The following is an 18,262-nucleotide window of genomic DNA, read 5'->3' on the forward strand; positions in this document are numbered from 1 at the left end:
TGCTGTGATGTAATCACTCGTCCAGAGCAGTGCTGCACCATCCTTGGTGGGTGGTTGTCAACACCACCATAACATAGTCACATTTCTACATACCTGCATGTCTAAAATTGTAACAATCTGCTGCCTAAACAGCGTCCCGTGGGAACATGAAAGCCTGCGTAGGATTCAGGCGGTCATATTCTGTTTTAATATTAGTGACAGCTGATAGGAGGATGATGCGGTGTTTGGATCTTGGCATTTTGGCAAACAAGAGTTGGAACGAGCTCCACTGCTAAGGCATCAGGATAATGTGATTGATCGGAGGCCTATTCTCTTCGCGACGGGTAAGGGTATGAATCCGACGGGAGGCATAAGCCGCCCCGTGCCAAGGGATCTGCAGCCGAGCCCAGGCGCGGTCTACATTGGGTTTAGTGGCATCTTAAACGAATACGATCGGCCCAGTTAGGAACCGGACTTGCTGTTTTGGGGCAGTTATCACGGATACCCCGAGAGTAGCAAAATTGACTGTCGAAGTGTGTATGGAATATATCTGAATACTGAAGGGTTTATATCTACCATTAAATAAGGTTGTGAGCTATGACTGAATGTCAGCAGCTGTACCCCAAAACACCTATAAAGTATTCAAGCCAAAAGTAGCTCTATATAAATAACGGGTGATGGCACATCGTCCAGTCGGAAATTAATTGCTTCTCTCAGCAATTGCCAGTATACACCACTACTGCATCAATCACTCTTCTAGCCCTAATAAGTAACTCAATATCGACCTTCCAATTACCCTAAACGCTTCATCTCCTATAATCATGAGTGTCTCAGGTCATATAAGCTGAAAAACCCTCATACGGCAGCGACACTTGCCATGCATATGTGGAAGGGGTCTTTACTTCATACGGTTACATGTCCTCGCTTGCAGCAAATTTAACAATAGTAGTCCTCTTTAGTGCCTCCATCCCCGGTCATATTTTCCGAATGGTGTGATTTCTCACTTCGTGGCGTTGTGTTTGTTACTGATCCCAATCTATGGCATCCGGGGCACTTCAAAAAAATTCGGTGCTCAGGGCCAGTGAACAGGATTTGCCCTGAAGGGCGTTGAGGAGGAAGTCAGAGAATAAATTGGAGGTGTTGAGAAGCGGGCATAATTGAGCCAGAGAAGGGTAAGGGGTTGACGATAATCACTGCTTATGTTGCCGTTTGGCTGTAAATCTCACATATCAAATACGTTCCAAGGTAAACTACCACTATGATGACACTGCACTAGGATGACTGTGTCTTCTTGGTTGCACAATCAGCCAGGCCACAGATCGTCTTCATCGGCCACTATAACCACCCACGATCCTTTCCACCTAAGCATCCCTCAATGCCCCCAATGATATGTTCAGCCCACCCTCGAGCAAACCACACCTCATCATGGATCTTGATAGTCACCAGAAAGTAAGCCAGCGGTACCGATTATGTGATCGATACATTTTCTTGGAAATGTTCATGTTTTCTTCCAGAAATTACTAGACTGCCCTAATCGGTTGCCTTCATCACCGTTATTAATATACTCCATTAATTTCAGAAAATATACTCCTGCAAAAGTTGTTGTTTTTTTGTCCGGTGTCTGCATCAGCCCTTTTGCATCAGCGTTATGAATTGCCTTCAACACACGACCAACTGCACGCGCTTAACCCTTGCAACATGCTCAACGGCAACCGCAATCGAGCCATAGCCCGGGATGTGCTAAAACCACCGGTCTCACTTAGTGCTACCGTAGCTCTTACATGGCTTCTTCCAGCAGGTTAAGGAATCGGAATCCCATGGATACCGCCTCTGTTCCCGAGATCTCTTATCTTATGCAATGACATTCGGGGTAAAAATTTGCTCTTTACTTGAAGACTATAGAAATCCCATTTCACTTGTCCTATTATGATTATTGAGAGCGGGCGATGAAGCGAGCGCCCGCGGAAACCAGATGGCTAAGTCTTCTTATGGCTACCGGGACTGGAGAGGAACCGACAGATAAGAACACACGCCACGCACCCTTCCTGTCGTGCTAACGTAAGAATTGGATTTGGAGTCAGTCTCGCAAATATGGATAGTCTACAACGTCGTCACCATTGTTCTGTGGCTGTTTTCGCACGACCTGGGGGCTCGTGAGGCAGCGGCATCATGATCAGCCCCTACACCAGACCAGGATGTGCCGAAGACTTTCAACAGAATACCCAAACAACGATGTAGCTTCGATGGTGAGGCTGGGAGGTACAGGAGAAAGAGGGCCCTACACATGTTTTGGTCACAAGCTTGTATCTTCGGAGTTGCGGAAACGATGGAAGCTTGTAGTCAAATTGATCAATTACGCAGCTGGTTTGCCCAGCTGTTGAATTCGATTTTGGGAAACCTGTCATAGTCCTGTCAAACGACCCTTTCCACCCTCCTCACCCCCCGAGATCTAGAAACGCATGTGGTTCTGAGAAGCCGCTATGCTCCTCAGGTTCCGACATTTCTTCAAGTAGTCATCTTTGTTATGTGCGCTCACATTCCCGAACAATTTGCGTTCAAGCAGCGCATCCGATATTCTCGCAGCATCAAATACACATGAATCAACATTAGTAGGGTCAGTATCGCGGAGAACAATACAAGGTCCGCTGATACGCACGACGGGGGTCTGGAGATTTGAACCCATCCGGGTACCTCGCCTTCAGCTCTCTTGGGCTTCGGACGAAGGCCTCTATCAGGGCGGACAAGTAGCCCTGCTGGAGCAGTGGAACGGGGTCTCCTTCGTCTATTATGCTCAGGAAGATTCCTGACTGTAATGGGTCGCGGCTTGGCGGGCGGATGGGGATAGTAGCGATCGGTGGGGTGCCAAATGCAATGCAATGAACCCGTCGGAAATCTGTTCATAGAGTATGGAAGGTTAGAAAGGTGCTTTAAAAGAGACGTGCAGGAACTGAGGGTAATCAGAGGCTCACTAGGTACTAAGGAATCACCATCGAGGGGGCCTACATCCCGGGTAACATGACGCTTATGTGCCCGCAGTATGTGCTAGGCCGTGGTAGGTCCGAATCCTCACCCATATATCATACATAGGGCTAATTGCGTATTTGCTATAGATGAACAGATTTATGAGCGTCCGAAGGAATCCCTTCCCGAGCGCTGGCATCTACACCCAGAAGTGGTATCTACACCCAGAGATGGTGAAGCAGAGAGCCGCTTTTGCCCCTTTTTCGCTAGGTTAGGCGAGCCACATCTCTTTACCCCTAGGGCGACCGATGCTGACCAACACCTCATTAGGCCCGTATGGGTGCATTGGAAAACCCCTGGCTTTGCTGACCCTCCGCAACACTTTGGTACGGCTGGTCACGATGTTTGATTTCGAGTTCGCACCGGGAGAGGATGGGACGGCCTTTGAAGGGAAGGCGAAAGATCGGTTTACAATGGGTTATGGAGATTTGTAGATACTCTACCGGAAGAGAAGCGACATAGGATCCTAAGTGAATATGGTGCGCAAATTTGGTCTACTTACAGCACTGAATGTACCAATACATGGACTAATGTATATAATCTGATTTGAGATGACTTTGCAAAAATGCACCACATATTCTTATAGAGTGATGCGATGGGGTCCATCAGATCTATTCTTTAGTACAATGTACTAAGAATCAAACTCTATTACTCCGATCGAGCTCCATCCTGAGTTGTGAAGTTCCTTGTGTGAAGAAAAGTATGGAGCCCAGCGGGTATATTCAGCCCAGAATGAGTCTCGCTCGCTTTTAGAATATCAGTGAGCTTGCACTGGCAAATTTCATTAGCTACTTAATGGCTACATTCCGCAGTTCTAGTATTCCTGGATTTAGGTCACGCGGTATGACGCATGAATGTTCCCATCCAGGAACCTGAAGTTAAGGTTTGCCGCCTCCCCTGATAGTCATACAATGATGTAATGAGGCGTTCATCCCTGGAATAACAAGAAGCAGAGAAATGGATGAAAGAGAACGATAAACTAACATAGATAAAGATTATTGAGAACAAATTCAAAAGGCAGAGCTTCTGTTTTAAAGGGGTGCTGTGAGAGCGATCACCGTTAGATGCTTATCGAATTTGCATCTTGTTCACACTATAGTTTTACCAAACCGTGGAGATGTAATCCTTGAATCGACCGCCATAAAACTAGAGAAAGTCAAGTCAAAACTCTATTAGTATTGCAGCCACCATTTCAACACGATATATAGTAAATCGTAGCCGAGGGGTTATCGCTGCCCCGGAAACATATCATGTGCCACTACTATTCTAGCACACGTAATATAAATACCATTATTCGATTATCCTGGTGATGCAGGATCTTGTGCTTATAATGTCATATAAATAGCATTATAACTATTGAGCATGTAACAGCGAAGTCATCTTCCCAGCTTATCTCTTGGAAGTGTCAGCTGCCCAGCCCTTGCGTTGATGATGACGGAAGCTTGACATATGTACATCCTTGGCGCATGAGCTTCAAAAAATCACCTTTTCCCCGGCTCGGAAGGACGAATGTCATCTACTAGAATGGATATCTTAGCTATGCACTTATTTTCATCAACTGGGCTAGAAGATACATATCCTCCATTGTCGGACGAAAAGGCCTGGTAGATCATATATAAAGGGGGAGACTCACCGGGTTAAAAAAAGTAGAGCCAAGATGTTATCGCGACAAGTCAGAGCAGCACTGCTTTGTCCTTATCTTCCTGCGTTTGGTTATTCAAGCCCGAGATTGCCGGTTGGAAAACCCTTGTGTCGCGGCGCAATATCGAACTTCAGACGGTCTATGGCCGGACAGGCCCACGTGAAAGAAAGGCTGCCTCGAAATGAAAAATCCCATGAGCGATTCAGAGAGTTTTCGCTTGCTGGGAAAGTATTTGCTGTGACGGGTGGTGCAAGGGGGTTAGGATTATCAATGGCCGAAGCATTGGTCGAAGCAGGTGGACGAGGTGAGATGTTTGTTCTCTTCACTCATAAGAGTTGGGCCCCCATGACTCACGTCAACGATTCATAGTATACTGTCTTGACCGGCTTCCCCAACCAGAGGAAGAATTCCACGCAGCAGAGGCGCGCGCAAATCCAGATTTTGGGGGCTCTTTGCACTATAGGCGCATGGACGTAACCGACGACGCAAACACGGAAGCGGTGATGGCCGACATCGCAGCACAAAATAACCGCCTAGATGGTCTTGTTGCAGCTGCGGGGATAAACTATGTTGCTAGTGCGATCGATCATACACCTAAGAATATTGACGACGTGATCCACATCAATTATACGGGCGTCTTCCGCAGCGCCGTTTCAGCCGCGAAAGCCATGCTGGATATGAAGTGCCACGGCTCCATTCTCCTCGTGGCAAGTATGAGCGGCATCATTGCCAACAAGGGTATGGAGTCTGCCGTTTATAATTCGTCCAAGGCGGCAGTTATCCAGCTAACGCGGAGTCTGGCTATGGAGTGGTCTGAGGTCAAGGAAGATGGCACGGGCGGGATTCGTGTGAACTGTCTCTGTCCTGGGCACATTGAGACGCCAATGGCAAAGATGGTTATGGAGAAGGATCCGGATACTCGAGATCTGTGGACGTCTGAGAATATGATGAAGAGGCTAGCAAGGCCGGAGGAGTTTAGGGGAATCACTCTGTTGCTTATGAGCGATGCTTCGAGCTTCATGACTGGTAGTACTGTAGTTGTCGATGGTGGGCATACAGCTTGGTGAAGGCTTGCCTAGATAGAAGTGGTTACCTTATACTCTGTTTTAGATCACTGCCATAATTATATTGCTTTTCACTCAAAGAAGTGCAGTGCCCCCGTGCAACACATCACACAATATATCGGTCGACCCCCGGCGGCGTTTACTGATCCCCGACTGACAAGAGGTATTTCTTCTCAATGGCTCCAAGGAGGTGTATATGTATTTAAAGTCAGGCCAGCATTGCGGGAGGGTAGTAATCGACGTCAAGTAGTGGGCGGGGCTTCGTGTATCCGTTCTCCTCAACGATAAGACATTAATACTATATTAACAGCGAAAGCTTCGACCCCGAGGTGCTCAGGCAAGGCGCATCCGCGGCCATTCTATGCTTTGCCATATGGCTTCCACTTACCCGGAACAGATGACATTGATTAGGTGACTAGAAGTCTGTCAGATGGCAGGAATAAACATGGAAAACTTGATGGATTGCTATACTATGGCTATAGATCACACCAAGAAGAACATTGAGCACAACAACTACGCAGAACTGTTTAACTTGCATCCAAATCATCAAACCATGAAAACACCATAATCCAACATCTTGCATCATCTGACCGGCGCATCAAGTCCGGACTGCCCGTTTTGATGTATCGCCGATGGGTTCTCCAAGGAACCATTGCGCAAATTTTTTGAACCCTTCTGTGTTCAAGTATTGAAAATCATAGGGTTCGGTGCGGCGTACTACCAGCTCCTGCCCATCAAAGTATGCCTCAATGACGCGTGGACGCCGTCGATTCAACGAAAACAGTAGAACCTGGCAACATCATTAGTGCTTCATATATCTGTAGACGAGGCAGTAAAGGATAGTGTTACCGGTGCAATCATATCATTTACAAAGATCTTCTGCTTCAGTTGGCCCAGCATAATGCGGATGACAGTTAACACCTCCCCACGGAGGAGGTAGTTATCATCAGAGTCGAGGTTGTTGTGCATGATGCACTTGATATGCGGCCTTGAGGATTCTAAAACATGCCAGATCGCCAGCGATCCGAATTTAGGGTCGAAAGTTCGGTAGAGGTCTCCGAAATCATAATCTCCCACCCTGGCGGAAACATCAGCTGGGAAACCCAGTCAAAGGATTGAGGACTTACTGCTTGCACGACCACATCCGCCAAACCTCAGGATATTTGACCAGTAGCTCGTGGATATACGCGTCAAGGTAAAGATAGATAGTCCATCCCCATTCGCCCGGTGACAGCGTAGAAGACGTGTTGTACTCGTGGTCGACATACTCCGCCGTAGGTTCCGGCATGTTTTCTGGTTCGAAAGGGGTGAAAAACTTGGGTGCGCGAGCGTCTTGAGCATGGAGACTCAGCGGTAATGCTCGGACTTTGTACCGTTTCATGATACCCTGATCAAGAACATGGGTGTCTGTCTCTATGAGTAATTTGATCTCCCTTTCCATGAGGGCCAGGGCCTTGCGGAGATTGTAACGGTCTCTTGGCTCGGTGGCGCGATTCATGGTGATGAAATTAAACGATGACAGCGCAAATGAACGGAATATCTGGCTTACGTTAAGAAGAAGACCACTTTATAGTTTCGTTCGCGATCGACTAGTGGGGAGAGTAGGTCTTCGCCTTCGCGCTGTTGCAGCCGCCGGAGGCACAACTCGGGTTGCTCCCGTGACATGCCCGTGACCGCTGTGACTGTTCAATTCACACCCGTAGCCCATAGGACGCGCTCGAAGCAGCAAACGGGCCAGCCTCCAGCCCAACCAGACTTCACGAAATCGCCTCCTACCAATCCAGATCCTAACTTTGATACTGCCCTTCTTGATGACGAGTCTGATTCAATGTCAGTTGTCTCCTCACCACTGGTCCGCACTTAATGGAGCCCTATCCGTCCGGAAGATGAATTTCTGTATCCCCCGACAAAGGATGAACAGATCGTCAATACTGCTCTCCTGACATTCCTCGATTCTCTCACGTTGCATTTCGATCTCTCCGTTGGCTGGTCGATACATCGTATGGCTTTTAAAGCAACATTTACCAACATGGAATTTCAGGTCAGGACAGACGGTTATCTCGCAGACAGCAATGGGGACATTAAAGCCATCGTCGAGGTCAAGCCACTTATCAGAAATAACAAGGAAACGCAGATTCGTATACAGGAAAGCCACCAAATTGTAGCGAACTTATTGGCAGACTACACATCTCCCCATGTGCAGCGCCGAAATAAACCGTGAGTGGATAGATATACAAGGTCTTGGTTATATAATGGATGGTTCAAGCTGACTGTTGATATCATATTAGCCATCGCCTCATCATATCGCAGGATAGGCACGAGATCTACATATCTGTGGCGGAGTATGACGACAATTACATTGACTATCTCCAGACTGGGCACACTCGCAACAATCCATTCCTAGTCATGCATCAGTACGGCCCTTGGGACACTCTTAACCCTGATGCAATGGACGATCTTGGTCCGATCATACTAGCACTCACAGCCATTGCCCAGACCTACTAGGCATTTTGTATTCATTCACCAGCAATTTCCAATGAATACCTGTTTCATATTAGTTAGTAGCCGTTGAATGCTGGGGACAGCTAGGCCGTTTTCATTGTCTCTATTTCTGAGATTATTCTGCAAGTTGCCTTTCCTTCTTTTACTTCTATTACTTCTACCTGTGTATCTGCTGCGATTACTGGAAACATCATTGCCTGTTCTAATAGCTTGCATGTTCAATATCTTTCCCTGCCTCTCTCTCTATATATATACATGTGTGTGTGTGTGTGTGTGTTCGCGTGTCCCAAACTTGCTGTTTCAACCGTGTAGTAGTATCGCGATCATAATGACAATTTGTTACCTACACCACTAAAAGTCATACCTTTCGACGAGTTTACCTCCTAAAATCACTGAGTAAATCTGTCACCAAATTCCATTTCCGTACAATAAGCAGCCAAAAATGCCAAGCATGAGATGAGATAATTATCATTAACACGAACCAGTCGCTAATCAAGCCAACTATGACTCTGTGATATTCTAACGCAACACCGCAAAACCATGCAATTGAACCCAACCCATTTCATAGGAAACAAAAGTGCAATTAAACCACTTCCTTACCCTCCCCACCCGACTTCTTCTTCTCCTGCTCCTGCTTCCCCTGTTTAACATTCTTCCACCCCATGCCCCACACAAAGAAAAATTGAACCACACAAAGCGCCGCGCACAGATAGAATACCTCGTCAATCGCCTTCGAATACGCAACTAGTACCGAGAGAAGATCCTTGGCTGGAACGACATCCCGGAATCCAGTAGCGCCCGCTGAGATGACAGTCTCAGGATTGACACTCGGTGCATACTCGGGGATCTTCTTTCTCAGGCCTGCGGTGAGAAGGACCTCAGCGACGGCGAGGAAGATAGAGCCGCCGAAGGTTTGACTGAATGTGAGGATGGCCATTGCGGGGGAGATCTGAGCGGGGTTTACGGCGTTTTGGATGGCGACCATTGGCTGGCATCATTTGTTAGTTGATAGGTTCCAGTGGGCGAAGGATGTGGGAAGTGAACGTACTACTTGAGTGGCAGCGCCACGTCCAAGACCTACAATGGCTTGGTAGCCGGCCCAATCTCGTGTCGAGGTGGTGGGGGAGAGCATTGACAGGAGACCGGTGCCGATGGAGGTCATGATGGAGCCAAAGATGGCCCATGGGAGATAGTATCCTAATCTGCCAGCTGGAGTAATGTCAGGGATCTGGGGTAATAGAGGAAGGAGACGTAGATGCTGGCCACTTACTAAGGATACCCGAGAGCACTGCCATGACCAGCTGGCATAGAATATTCGGCAGCAAGTCGACACCGCTCATGAGGGCGGATTCGCCTCGCACAGACTGGAAGTAGATGGGTAGGTAGTACGCAATAATCATGGTCATTCCGAACATCATCGACATGGTCATGCAACTGCTCCAAACAATGCGCTGTTTCACTAACTGTCCCGGAATCATAGCATCATTGCCCATGCGCCGCTCCCAGAGACCGAAGACGACGAACGTCGCAGCGGACCCGCAGAACAGACCGATGATGGTCGAACTCTTCCAGGGGTACCGACTGCCGCCCCATTGGAGAGCCAACAGCAGCTCAATAGCGGCGGGTGCGAACAGGACAAATCCGAAGAGGTCGAATTTTTTAAGAATCACCGACCGGAAGACTTCCGCAGCTCTGGGTTTGGCATGTTGTTCCGGAATGTTAGTGAAGATTAGAAGGATGCCGACCAGGGCACCAATAGGAAGATTAATGTAGAAGCCTGTTGTGGTTAGAAGTATCTCTAGAAATGGACGAGGAGTACCACTTACACCAACGCCAAGTCGAATATGAGGTGAATGCACCACCGATAAGCGGACCACATACTAGTCCCAGTTGAGAAACTACTCCAGTGTCAGCCTTTATCACTTGTAGCTGGGAGTGGAGCACTCACAGCCCATCATGAATCCCATGAACATCGGTCGCTTATGCATAGGTAAGATGCTAGCCAAGATATTAAGCGCGCCGTTTACCATGCCCGAAGACCCCATGCCCGCCACAGCTCGTCCAACAATAAGCATCTTTGATGAGGTAGCGACACCGCAGATGAGAGAGCCGAGTTCGAAAACCGAGAAGAAGCCGAGGAAGGTCCATTTTTGAACGAAGTTGCCGTAGAACTTTCCGGTAAGAGGCTGTAGCGATGCGCTCGCAATGGTGTATGCGCTACCGTACCAGGCGACATCATCAAGCGAATGGAATTGGTTCGTGATATGAGGAATAGCCTGAACAGTCAGTACTCTCGTACCGTACCACAAAGGTTGCATCGATTACTGTTCGCAGTAGACTCACCGTAGACACGATAGACACATCTAATAACATCAAAAACACCACTAGCGTGACTGCCGTCATGACCATCAGAAGAGGGAGGCCTGTGAGCCACTTGTGCTCGTCGGGCTTTTCATCGGGTTTTGGAACTGGTACTTCTGCCGGTGGGGTGTGTACATTTTCATGTAGACTCTTGTCGTCCATGGCGACAGATTGCGCCTGTAACGTCGCTTCACTATGTTTTGCGCTCTCCATGGTGTAGGAAGCCCGATTTCGATGCCCTGAAGAAAAACATCTTTAGCGATGGGTAGCAGCTACCCAAGGAGATAAATACCATGCAGAACTTTCGGGATTTTCGAGACTAAATTCGGACTTAAGAAACTGATGATTGCGACGACACGGCGAGTCGGTGCTTACGGCCCCCGCAGGCCCTTAGTAGAAGCTTCTATTGGAACGTGGACCACGGGAAAAGCAAACCGCCCCCGTTTGTTTGCAGCCCTAAGAGCTAACTTCACAGCCATTGTCACAGCATGACTGGCAGCGTGGTGGGGGCCATAAATCCTCCTATTGGCCAGACCGATGCCTGATCGGAGGGCGTACTCCGTTCATCGTACATCGTACAGAATATTCCATAGGGAAAGAAATAACGTGTGGTTCGAGTAAGTACTGTTCGCCGTGGGCCAACCACGGCCCTTGGCACCGGAGATAAGAGCAAAGAATTGGAAGCAACCCTGATTCTTCTTGATCGGGTTCCGAGCGGGAATACCCCCACTTTGCAACGGATGAGTCAATGACGATCAATGACTAAACATTAATCTGATGGAACCCGAACCCACACGAGGCTCTCTCCTGGGGTGGTAGGCATAATAGCCCCCTGTCTAGAATATCATTATGACACATAATCAACATTCGCATTGCATGTTGAAATGTGGCTGATGCGGTGAAAAAAAAGCCACAGGTGCATACATAACACACGGCCTGACGTTTTCCGCAATGAAGCCTGGCGGAGTAAATGGCCCCAAAAACATGCAACATGCTGTCCATATCACGGCACCGCTAAAGCCACTTCCTATTGTCTTGCTAGTTTTTCGTTCCTTCATTCCACGGTTCTGTATGAGGAATCAACTGAAACGAGTCGAGGCCGGGGCTCTATCTCCCCGAATGCCGAGAAAGCTTGAATGTCCGCGGGACGGAAACGGAGAATGGATCGGCGGCTGATGGGACTCCACGTATTACCTCATGGACCTTTCACATCTCCTACTCGGGGTTAAAACTAGAACTTGCCGATGATTTAGGCAGGATACGGAGATTTAGGTATATGACATACTCGTTGTCTGATCCCTTTCGATCACCGAATTTTATGACTCAGTCTGCAAGTACGGGCACGGTAGCGGCTACCATTAACGCCGGCTAATGTAGCGACCGCGGAATCAGAGAAGGCCGATTAAGCGTGTTGACCATGCCAATTAGAGGCAGGTAGAAAGAATCTGTGGTCCAGTCTCTCTCAGACAAGTTTTAGAGTGCGTGGAGTTTTACGCGAAGCCAAAGGTCGGCCTTGGTAGGCATTAGCAGCGGTCGCTATCGAGCAACGGGCCGTGTAGATGGCAAGCAGGTATAAGCAATCCCAATGCAAAGTTAAAGCGACCAACCATAAAAGCAGGTATAATTTGTGTATAAATTCTGCTGCTACTAAAAGCCCTTGCAACTGATCTGCAACAATCTCTCTTCAATGGTAAATAGACAAGCTTATCAATCTTATCTATTAGGCCTGCGGGACGTTATATTTATATATAATATTCTACAGGTTTTTAACATCTGCTGGCGAGGTGCTTAGCAGTTGCGGCATTTGCAAATGAATCCTTGGCGTCGCCTACCACTTGTGAATTGAAATAGGCTCCACATAAGAAGTATGGCTTTAAGCGAGCAAAGCACGCATCGTGACTTAGATCTTACCTTATTTCGGAGTTAAAAATTTATTCGGCTAACATGTTCACGGCCATCGTCAGTGAAAAGTTGAGATTACGAGTTTTCCAGAAATTGTACTCAGCATCAAGTCTCTGTTTAATCCATACTAGATTTACAAGTGTATATCGCGCAGTATTTTCACGTCCGGTAGACAGTATGTCACATCCAATTTAATGAAGGAGAGCAAATGCCCATAATTTACGAACAACCCTCTCATAGTATAAGTGAGCTATCAAACCTTGGGTATACCCCTACACAGCCGCTCAGCAATATTCTAAATCATACCAAAACGAATAGTTTCGAAACATCGACTTCTGGGCTTCACGGGCACCCTCCCTCTCTGCTTCCGACCTTTTCTTGTACGCCAAGGCCTCAGACAAATCCATTGGCCAGGATCCTGTCTCATTCATTACCATATCAAACAATTCTTTGGGAAGGGTCGATAACAAGGTCGAGTCCTCTAGAACGGCATTGCGCCACCAGTCATGCTGTTGAGGGGGTACGTTTCGAGTCGAGCAGATCCGATAATGGGGATCAACCAACCACAAAACGACGCATCGTTGATGTCCTGGGCGACTTGGGTCAAGAAGAGAAAAAGGATGCTTCTTATAACGCAAGGTATTAGACCAAGCGAGAAGTCGACCGCTAGTGACTGCGACCGAGCCCAGTGTTTGAAGATTCAGAGCCTTTGGCTCCTCGCCAACTGCCAGGCAAGGAGGTGTACCGTAAAGTTTGTAGATGCACAAGGGATCCGGTTGGTGACCATGTAGACTCAGTCTATCATTCTGTTGGTATGAAATGCGGGATTCAGTGATATTATCCGAGCTATAGCAAAAGTGGGCAGTGGCGACAATATGTTCGTTCAGCATGCCGTCCACATGGAAGTCTTGATCCCCGGGATAATGGGGCTCATTTGCCGTCAGGTCGATACTGAAGACCCGTACAATTACCTGCAGGCCCTGTTGCCGAAACTCATCTTCCAATGATACCGAGTAGTATTCATGATTGTGAGTCATCTCATACTTACCTTCCCACTTCCACGGACCGAAAATTGGATTTGCAGTCATCCCGGCTTTCCAGTCTTCATACGTATAGGAAATGCCTGGCTCGGGGTAAGAGAACCTATGGAGTCGTCTCCACTTCGCCTCTACTATCCTCTTAACACTATGGGGAGATGCCCACATTTCCGGTGTCATCAAACTCAAAAGGTCTTGAGTCTGAGGTGGATCATCGGGCTCTGGCGGGAAAACGCGGTATTTCGGATCCACATCTGGTAACCGAAGATATTCTTTGACCTTGTCACAATGACTTTCCCATTCTTCTGACGTCCAGGCGCGTCGTGTTAGTTGTTGATTCCACACAACTGGCGATAGGTCCTTAGGCGGGTATTCTGCAAATGGGGCCTTTTCACTGTTCGAGACACCGTATGTATAGATCCGCCGGGGCGTACGACCTTGAGACCCCTTTACCAGAACGTTATTCCAAGGCGCTATAGCCAGAGAGATAAGCTTTTCAATGGAAGCGTATGCCCTGATATTCATTGGGTGGAGGTTATTGATGTACGATGCTATCCGTACCGCCGTTCCCGAAGACTCGGCGAATTCAATGTCACAAGGTAGCCACTGATAGCAGGAGGAGAATTGTCGACATTTTGATTTCAACACTTGGGGAAAAGATCCAAGTTTACTCAAAGGATGATCTGGCGTCGGTGCCGTCTGTCCCCGGTCGGATGGAGGATACAGTTTAGGAGTCCCTCCAAGGGTAACCCTACCACCATGACTGAGAACTGTTGTCCGACCATAAATAAGCATATGAAGTGATGGGTCTACCAAGTCATGAGTGCTACACCTGGGCAGTTGACTAAGTGCATCCTGTAGTTGATGGACCAGGGCCCCTGTCACGACTCGATCGACTTTACATACTCCAGAGTCCGAATTGAGGACAACAACATGACCGGTATCATGAAATAGTCTGGCCTTATCCTGTAGCTCCGCAACGCACCAGAGCCATGTTCTCATAGTAATCAGGTCCACGTCAATATCTTGGTTCATATCGGAGTCACGGTCTGCGCAAAAGGCTCCCTGTGCACGCCATGCGGAGAGAGTATCTTCATCAAAGACCCCCTGGTCCCAGTCCTTAATTTCGGTGATGCGCTCCATGAGACGCAACATATGAACCTCAGGTGCTGTCAGTCTAAATGGTTTTCTTTTGCGATTCTCCCATGCCCCGTGAGTAAAGCGCTGGCCGATCTCGAACTCATACTCCAGGGGGATCCCATCGAATCCAGGAACACGAAGTGGACCCGACCCACTATTATTGAAGTGCAAGGGGGGCTTCGTTTCGCTGTCCATGTTTGTCCCAAGTCGAGCCCGATGCTGGGTGCTGGTAGAGAAAGAAACAAGCGTCGTAGGCTAGTTCTTTGGTAGTTTACCTGGCGACGGAATGACCGGCGGAATGACCAGGTATTTTAGCGGTGCGCTGCGAAGATGATACCACGGTAATATTTACGGAAGCCCTGTTTCGGCCGGAGGTGCGGAGACGGCAAAGCACATGATTATGGGCAGGCGCTAAATTGAACCACTGAATTATTGGTACTGACCTGGTAGATTATTCTTTATTGAACTAATTTGTCGAGCGTCTACAACGGAGGTAACACTGGGAGTGCCGACATACGTAAGGATTGTTATTGTTATCTCCGATCTGGTGATAATATGTTGAGATTTTCACTCCAGCCGAGGTCAGTCAATCCTTCGCCTCCTCTCCTTCCAATGCTTTCAGCTATTCAAACATCCAACCCACTTTTCTTGATAACTAGTTTGACCATATCTATTTCCCCCTTTTGCTTGGCAAAGTACTTATCAATGAACACAGACGGGTACCAATTTGAGTTGTCATCAACAGGTAGAATACGAAAAACACCAAACAGCACAAGAGAAACAAGACAGGTAACAACTTGAATGAAGGTACGGCTCTTTGGGACGCTTTCCACTAATCTCCATCCTCCCAGAGTACCAATAATCCGACTTTCGCAGTTACTAGTTCCAGTGGTGCGCATGATGGCTATCATGTCTATGAGAATCCAGGTGTCGCTTGATAGCGGGGTTACTTGGGTACTGGAAATGAGAGGCTTTCAGTCAGCTCCGTGAAACGCATGTAGAATATTGTACAGTAGTGTGAGGCTATGGAAAAGAGAAATGCTTGCGGCACACATTTGTTGCTATGAGTTTACTTACCATGCGAGCAGCAGATGAGGATTTCGCTGGAGGCTGGATAGGATGGGACGATGAGGCCACGAGTGAAGGCGAGGCAGCATGAGAAGAGCTATTTCTCTGCCTGCAGACGCCGTAAGAGAAATTCGGGTTGGCTGCTGTAGCTACCGGGGTGTGTCGATAAAGTTCACACTGGCCACCATGGGTGAAGAGCCAGGCTCGGCATGCAGGAATGTTCGAGCATTTGAGGCCGCAATCCGATGCATCGGTATAGTTAGAGCCGTACGTCAGAGCGGCACCACTAAAGAATGCAATGGTATTGTGAGAGATACTATCCATGCAAGACGTGCTTGCAGCCGTTGTTGCAACTAGCGCAGTGAGGCTCACGAAGATAGACTGCAATACTAACATTGTGTAACATGAGAGGTAACCGAAACATGGCAGTTGGGCTATAGAGCGTTGCCCGTTCATCTAGCCTTTTTATATCACCTCAACGACAAGAGCCATCACCCAAGATGTATATTGGGAGGGTTCAGTCATAGTATGTTATCTTAGCAAGAATCTACCACCTGTTGTAGACACTATCGTCGTAATTTAGCATCCCTGGAAGGTAATAATCCAGGTCATAGTGGCTGACCCAATTAGGCAGGAAGCATGTCCCCTTTTCAGAGTGCGCTGGCACGACCTACATTTTTGGTATAGTAGGCCGTCTAGTTCGCGCCTCACGGGTTCCTTGTTAGGCAGAACCTCCGTGGTGATAAGGTGTAGGAGTGGGCCGCTATACCGCATCCGCTTGAACGTCCATACCCGACGAGATAAGACTGTTACCCTCAGGGTCTCATTTCCACTCTACTAACCATTTTTTGCCTCTATATCTTTAGACCTTCGGGGTACCGACGCACTAGCGCCCCCGTCGGTGTTCGTTTCAATGTCCAAGGTGTTCAAGTTTGCGACCTGTTTTGGCCGAAGATACTCCGCGGTAATCTATATCGCTACTTCCATGCCATCTGGTCCTGGGCTCCCAAGCTAATAGTAGTCTCTCAAACTAGCAGCAGCCCAGCCATTCAATAATCCACACGCCTTAGTCCAGTTATCATTTGGACATATTCTCATTTAATGGAGTTAAAATATCATGCTAAACTAGTTATATAGACCCATCATGAGAGTTGCGTACACTTGACAGAGCCCATGTACTATCTGCTGTCCAGGCGCGAAATCCCAGCTAGCCTCATCGCCCCTATCAGTTGGACTATCTTGAATGCTAGTTTCCTCAATGACTCAAAGCTTGATACATGGAAACTTGAAGCGCAATATATAACTTAGAGTTCGGTTGAAAGTGACGAACACGATTAATGTCTATAGTACCGACAGATACATGACAGAGGAAAACATCAAGACATAGAATAACAACAATCCGAGACGAAGTAACTAAATTTCGACTGCCCAAAATTCCCGTTCTTAAGAACAGCCTGCTTCGAGCGACGGTATCACCCGCTGATACATATTCACAATATTTTGGTGAATTCTGTAAACGCTTTCAGTAGGTTTAGCTTCGGCAAAGTTGAGAAATTCCTTGTACGTATCGACCAGTTTCGCTTGATCCCCACCGGCTGCTTCTGTTGCCATTCCCGCGTAATCAAGATCGGTGTAAACCATTTTCAGTGACGGTGACACAGTCCTGTCCTCGTCCAATACTCGTTGGGTGCTCTGCAGGTTAATTTTTGGGTATTTTTCTGCAAAGGCATTCGCTTTCGCACCCTCAAGCTCCCCATACCGAACAACCATCTCGGTGAGCCTCACGGCCTGTGCCCATTTCAGGGACACCGTTGCCTTTTCTACCAGATCCGCAGATGGTACAACTGCTCGAGCCTCTTGTATCTTGTTCGCGACCGCATTGACCAGGTTTGCAAAGCCCGATGGCGCTTTCTTGATAATTTCGTCGGCTTGTAAGTCGTCGCTGTTGTAGTTCCAATATGTATCAATCTCCTCGGCTGTTGCATAAACGTCAGGGCTTCTAGTGGATCCCGTTGAAGTTGGCGTGAGATCCTCTGCATAACTTGGATCCATAATCGTTTCCAAAAAGGCCTCCAAGGTACAATCTTTACCAATACAGTCACCTCCTATTGTTGCCTCATATGATACCCCGTCTTCGGCCGCTCTGGCTGCGGCTGCGGCGTCGATCTGATAGGCATAGTAGAAGTAAAGCGCTTCAAATGGACCGGTCATCCTCGAACATTTCGCCATATCAATAGAGAGAACCAGCATGAAGATAAGCAGGACCAGCTTCATTTTTGACAGATTCTGGTAGCGATATTATGAAAGTCTTGTTGGAAATGGAGGATATTGAGAGGAATGCCTTGGTCATAAAAGAAGGCAAGAGTCTGACCAGCATGGGAATATGAACACCACGTAGTTACTTAGCATCTTTATGTATCTTCCAAGAAGGCCTGTTTCACTACCAGCATGTAATTCTGTCATGATCAAATCAGACACACACCCGAGGCCTTATCGTTCATTAGGGCGTCTAACCGATCATAACGCCGGCCACTACTAGTCAATGT

General features: G+C 47.8%; 8 protein-coding genes across 8 annotated transcripts; 3 read left to right on the forward strand and 5 right to left on the reverse strand.

Moving 5' to 3' along the window:
* Nucleotides 1–2,994: 2,994 nt before the first annotated feature.
* Nucleotides 2,995–3,434, forward strand: BO83DRAFT_431106 (uncharacterized protein; the record flags this gene model as incomplete). Its single annotated transcript, XM_025535557.1, has 3 exons — nucleotides 2,995–3,031; nucleotides 3,090–3,173; nucleotides 3,271–3,434. 3 exons carry the CDS (start codon nucleotides 2,995–2,997, stop codon nucleotides 3,432–3,434), a joined length of 285 nt encoding a protein of 94 aa, XP_025383883.1.
* A 1,349-nt stretch (nucleotides 3,435–4,783) lies between these two features.
* Nucleotides 4,784–5,709, forward strand: BO83DRAFT_402524 (NAD(P)-binding protein; the record flags this gene model as incomplete). Its single annotated transcript, XM_025533542.1, has 2 exons — nucleotides 4,784–4,946; nucleotides 5,012–5,709. 2 exons carry the CDS (start codon nucleotides 4,784–4,786, stop codon nucleotides 5,707–5,709), a joined length of 861 nt encoding a protein of 286 aa, XP_025383884.1.
* A 595-nt stretch (nucleotides 5,710–6,304) lies between these two features.
* BO83DRAFT_431108 (uncharacterized protein) lies at nucleotides 6,305–7,204 on the reverse strand (the record flags this gene model as incomplete). The annotated part of the gene is made up of 3 exons (XM_025535558.1): nucleotides 6,305–6,496; nucleotides 6,556–6,784; nucleotides 6,834–7,204. The coding sequence occupies 3 exons, from the start codon at nucleotides 7,202–7,204 to the stop codon at nucleotides 6,305–6,307; spliced, it is 792 nt and encodes a 263-aa protein (XP_025383885.1).
* A 366-nt stretch (nucleotides 7,205–7,570) lies between these two features.
* BO83DRAFT_322644 (uncharacterized protein) lies at nucleotides 7,571–8,211 on the forward strand (the record flags this gene model as incomplete). The annotated part of the gene is made up of 2 exons (XM_025527903.1): nucleotides 7,571–7,923; nucleotides 7,995–8,211. Coding segments are annotated over 2 exons (570 nt in total), but the record flags the coding sequence as incomplete, so codon positions are not given.
* A 483-nt stretch (nucleotides 8,212–8,694) lies between these two features.
* Nucleotides 8,695–10,813, reverse strand: BO83DRAFT_346435 (MDR family MFS transporter). Its single transcript, XM_025528777.1, has 6 exons — nucleotides 10,552–10,813; nucleotides 10,157–10,484; nucleotides 10,035–10,106; nucleotides 9,479–9,985; nucleotides 9,257–9,417; nucleotides 8,695–9,196 (listed from the first exon to the last, which is right to left on the reverse strand). The coding sequence occupies exons 1-6, from the start codon at nucleotides 10,780–10,782 to the stop codon at nucleotides 8,792–8,794; spliced, it is 1,704 nt and encodes a 567-aa protein (XP_025383887.1). The 5' UTR covers nucleotides 10,783–10,813; the 3' UTR covers nucleotides 8,695–8,791.
* A 1,896-nt stretch (nucleotides 10,814–12,709) lies between these two features.
* Nucleotides 12,710–14,933, reverse strand: BO83DRAFT_382007 (DUF4246 domain-containing protein). The gene has a single exon (XM_025532125.1). It carries the CDS (start codon nucleotides 14,841–14,843, stop codon nucleotides 12,756–12,758), a length of 2,088 nt encoding a protein of 695 aa, XP_025383888.1. The 5' UTR covers nucleotides 14,844–14,933; the 3' UTR covers nucleotides 12,710–12,755.
* Nucleotides 14,934–15,130: 197 nt separating this feature from the next.
* Nucleotides 15,131–15,555, reverse strand: BO83DRAFT_382008 (uncharacterized protein). Its single transcript, XM_025532126.1, has one exon. It carries the CDS (start codon nucleotides 15,545–15,547, stop codon nucleotides 15,275–15,277), a length of 273 nt encoding a protein of 90 aa, XP_025383889.1. The 5' UTR covers nucleotides 15,548–15,555; the 3' UTR covers nucleotides 15,131–15,274.
* A 1,604-nt stretch (nucleotides 15,556–17,159) lies between these two features.
* On the reverse strand, nucleotides 17,160–17,990 carry BO83DRAFT_431112 (uncharacterized protein; the record flags this gene model as incomplete). The annotated part of the gene is made up of 1 exon (XM_025535559.1): nucleotides 17,160–17,990. One exon carries the CDS (start codon nucleotides 17,988–17,990, stop codon nucleotides 17,160–17,162), a length of 831 nt encoding a protein of 276 aa, XP_025383890.1.
* Nucleotides 17,991–18,262: the final 272 nt, after the last annotated feature.

Source organism: Aspergillus eucalypticola (assembly GCF_003184535.1).
Source record: "Aspergillus eucalypticola CBS 122712 chromosome Unknown BO83scaffold_31, whole genome shotgun sequence".
In the NCBI taxonomy this organism is placed as follows: Eukaryota; Fungi; Ascomycota; class Eurotiomycetes; order Eurotiales; family Aspergillaceae; genus Aspergillus; species Aspergillus eucalypticola.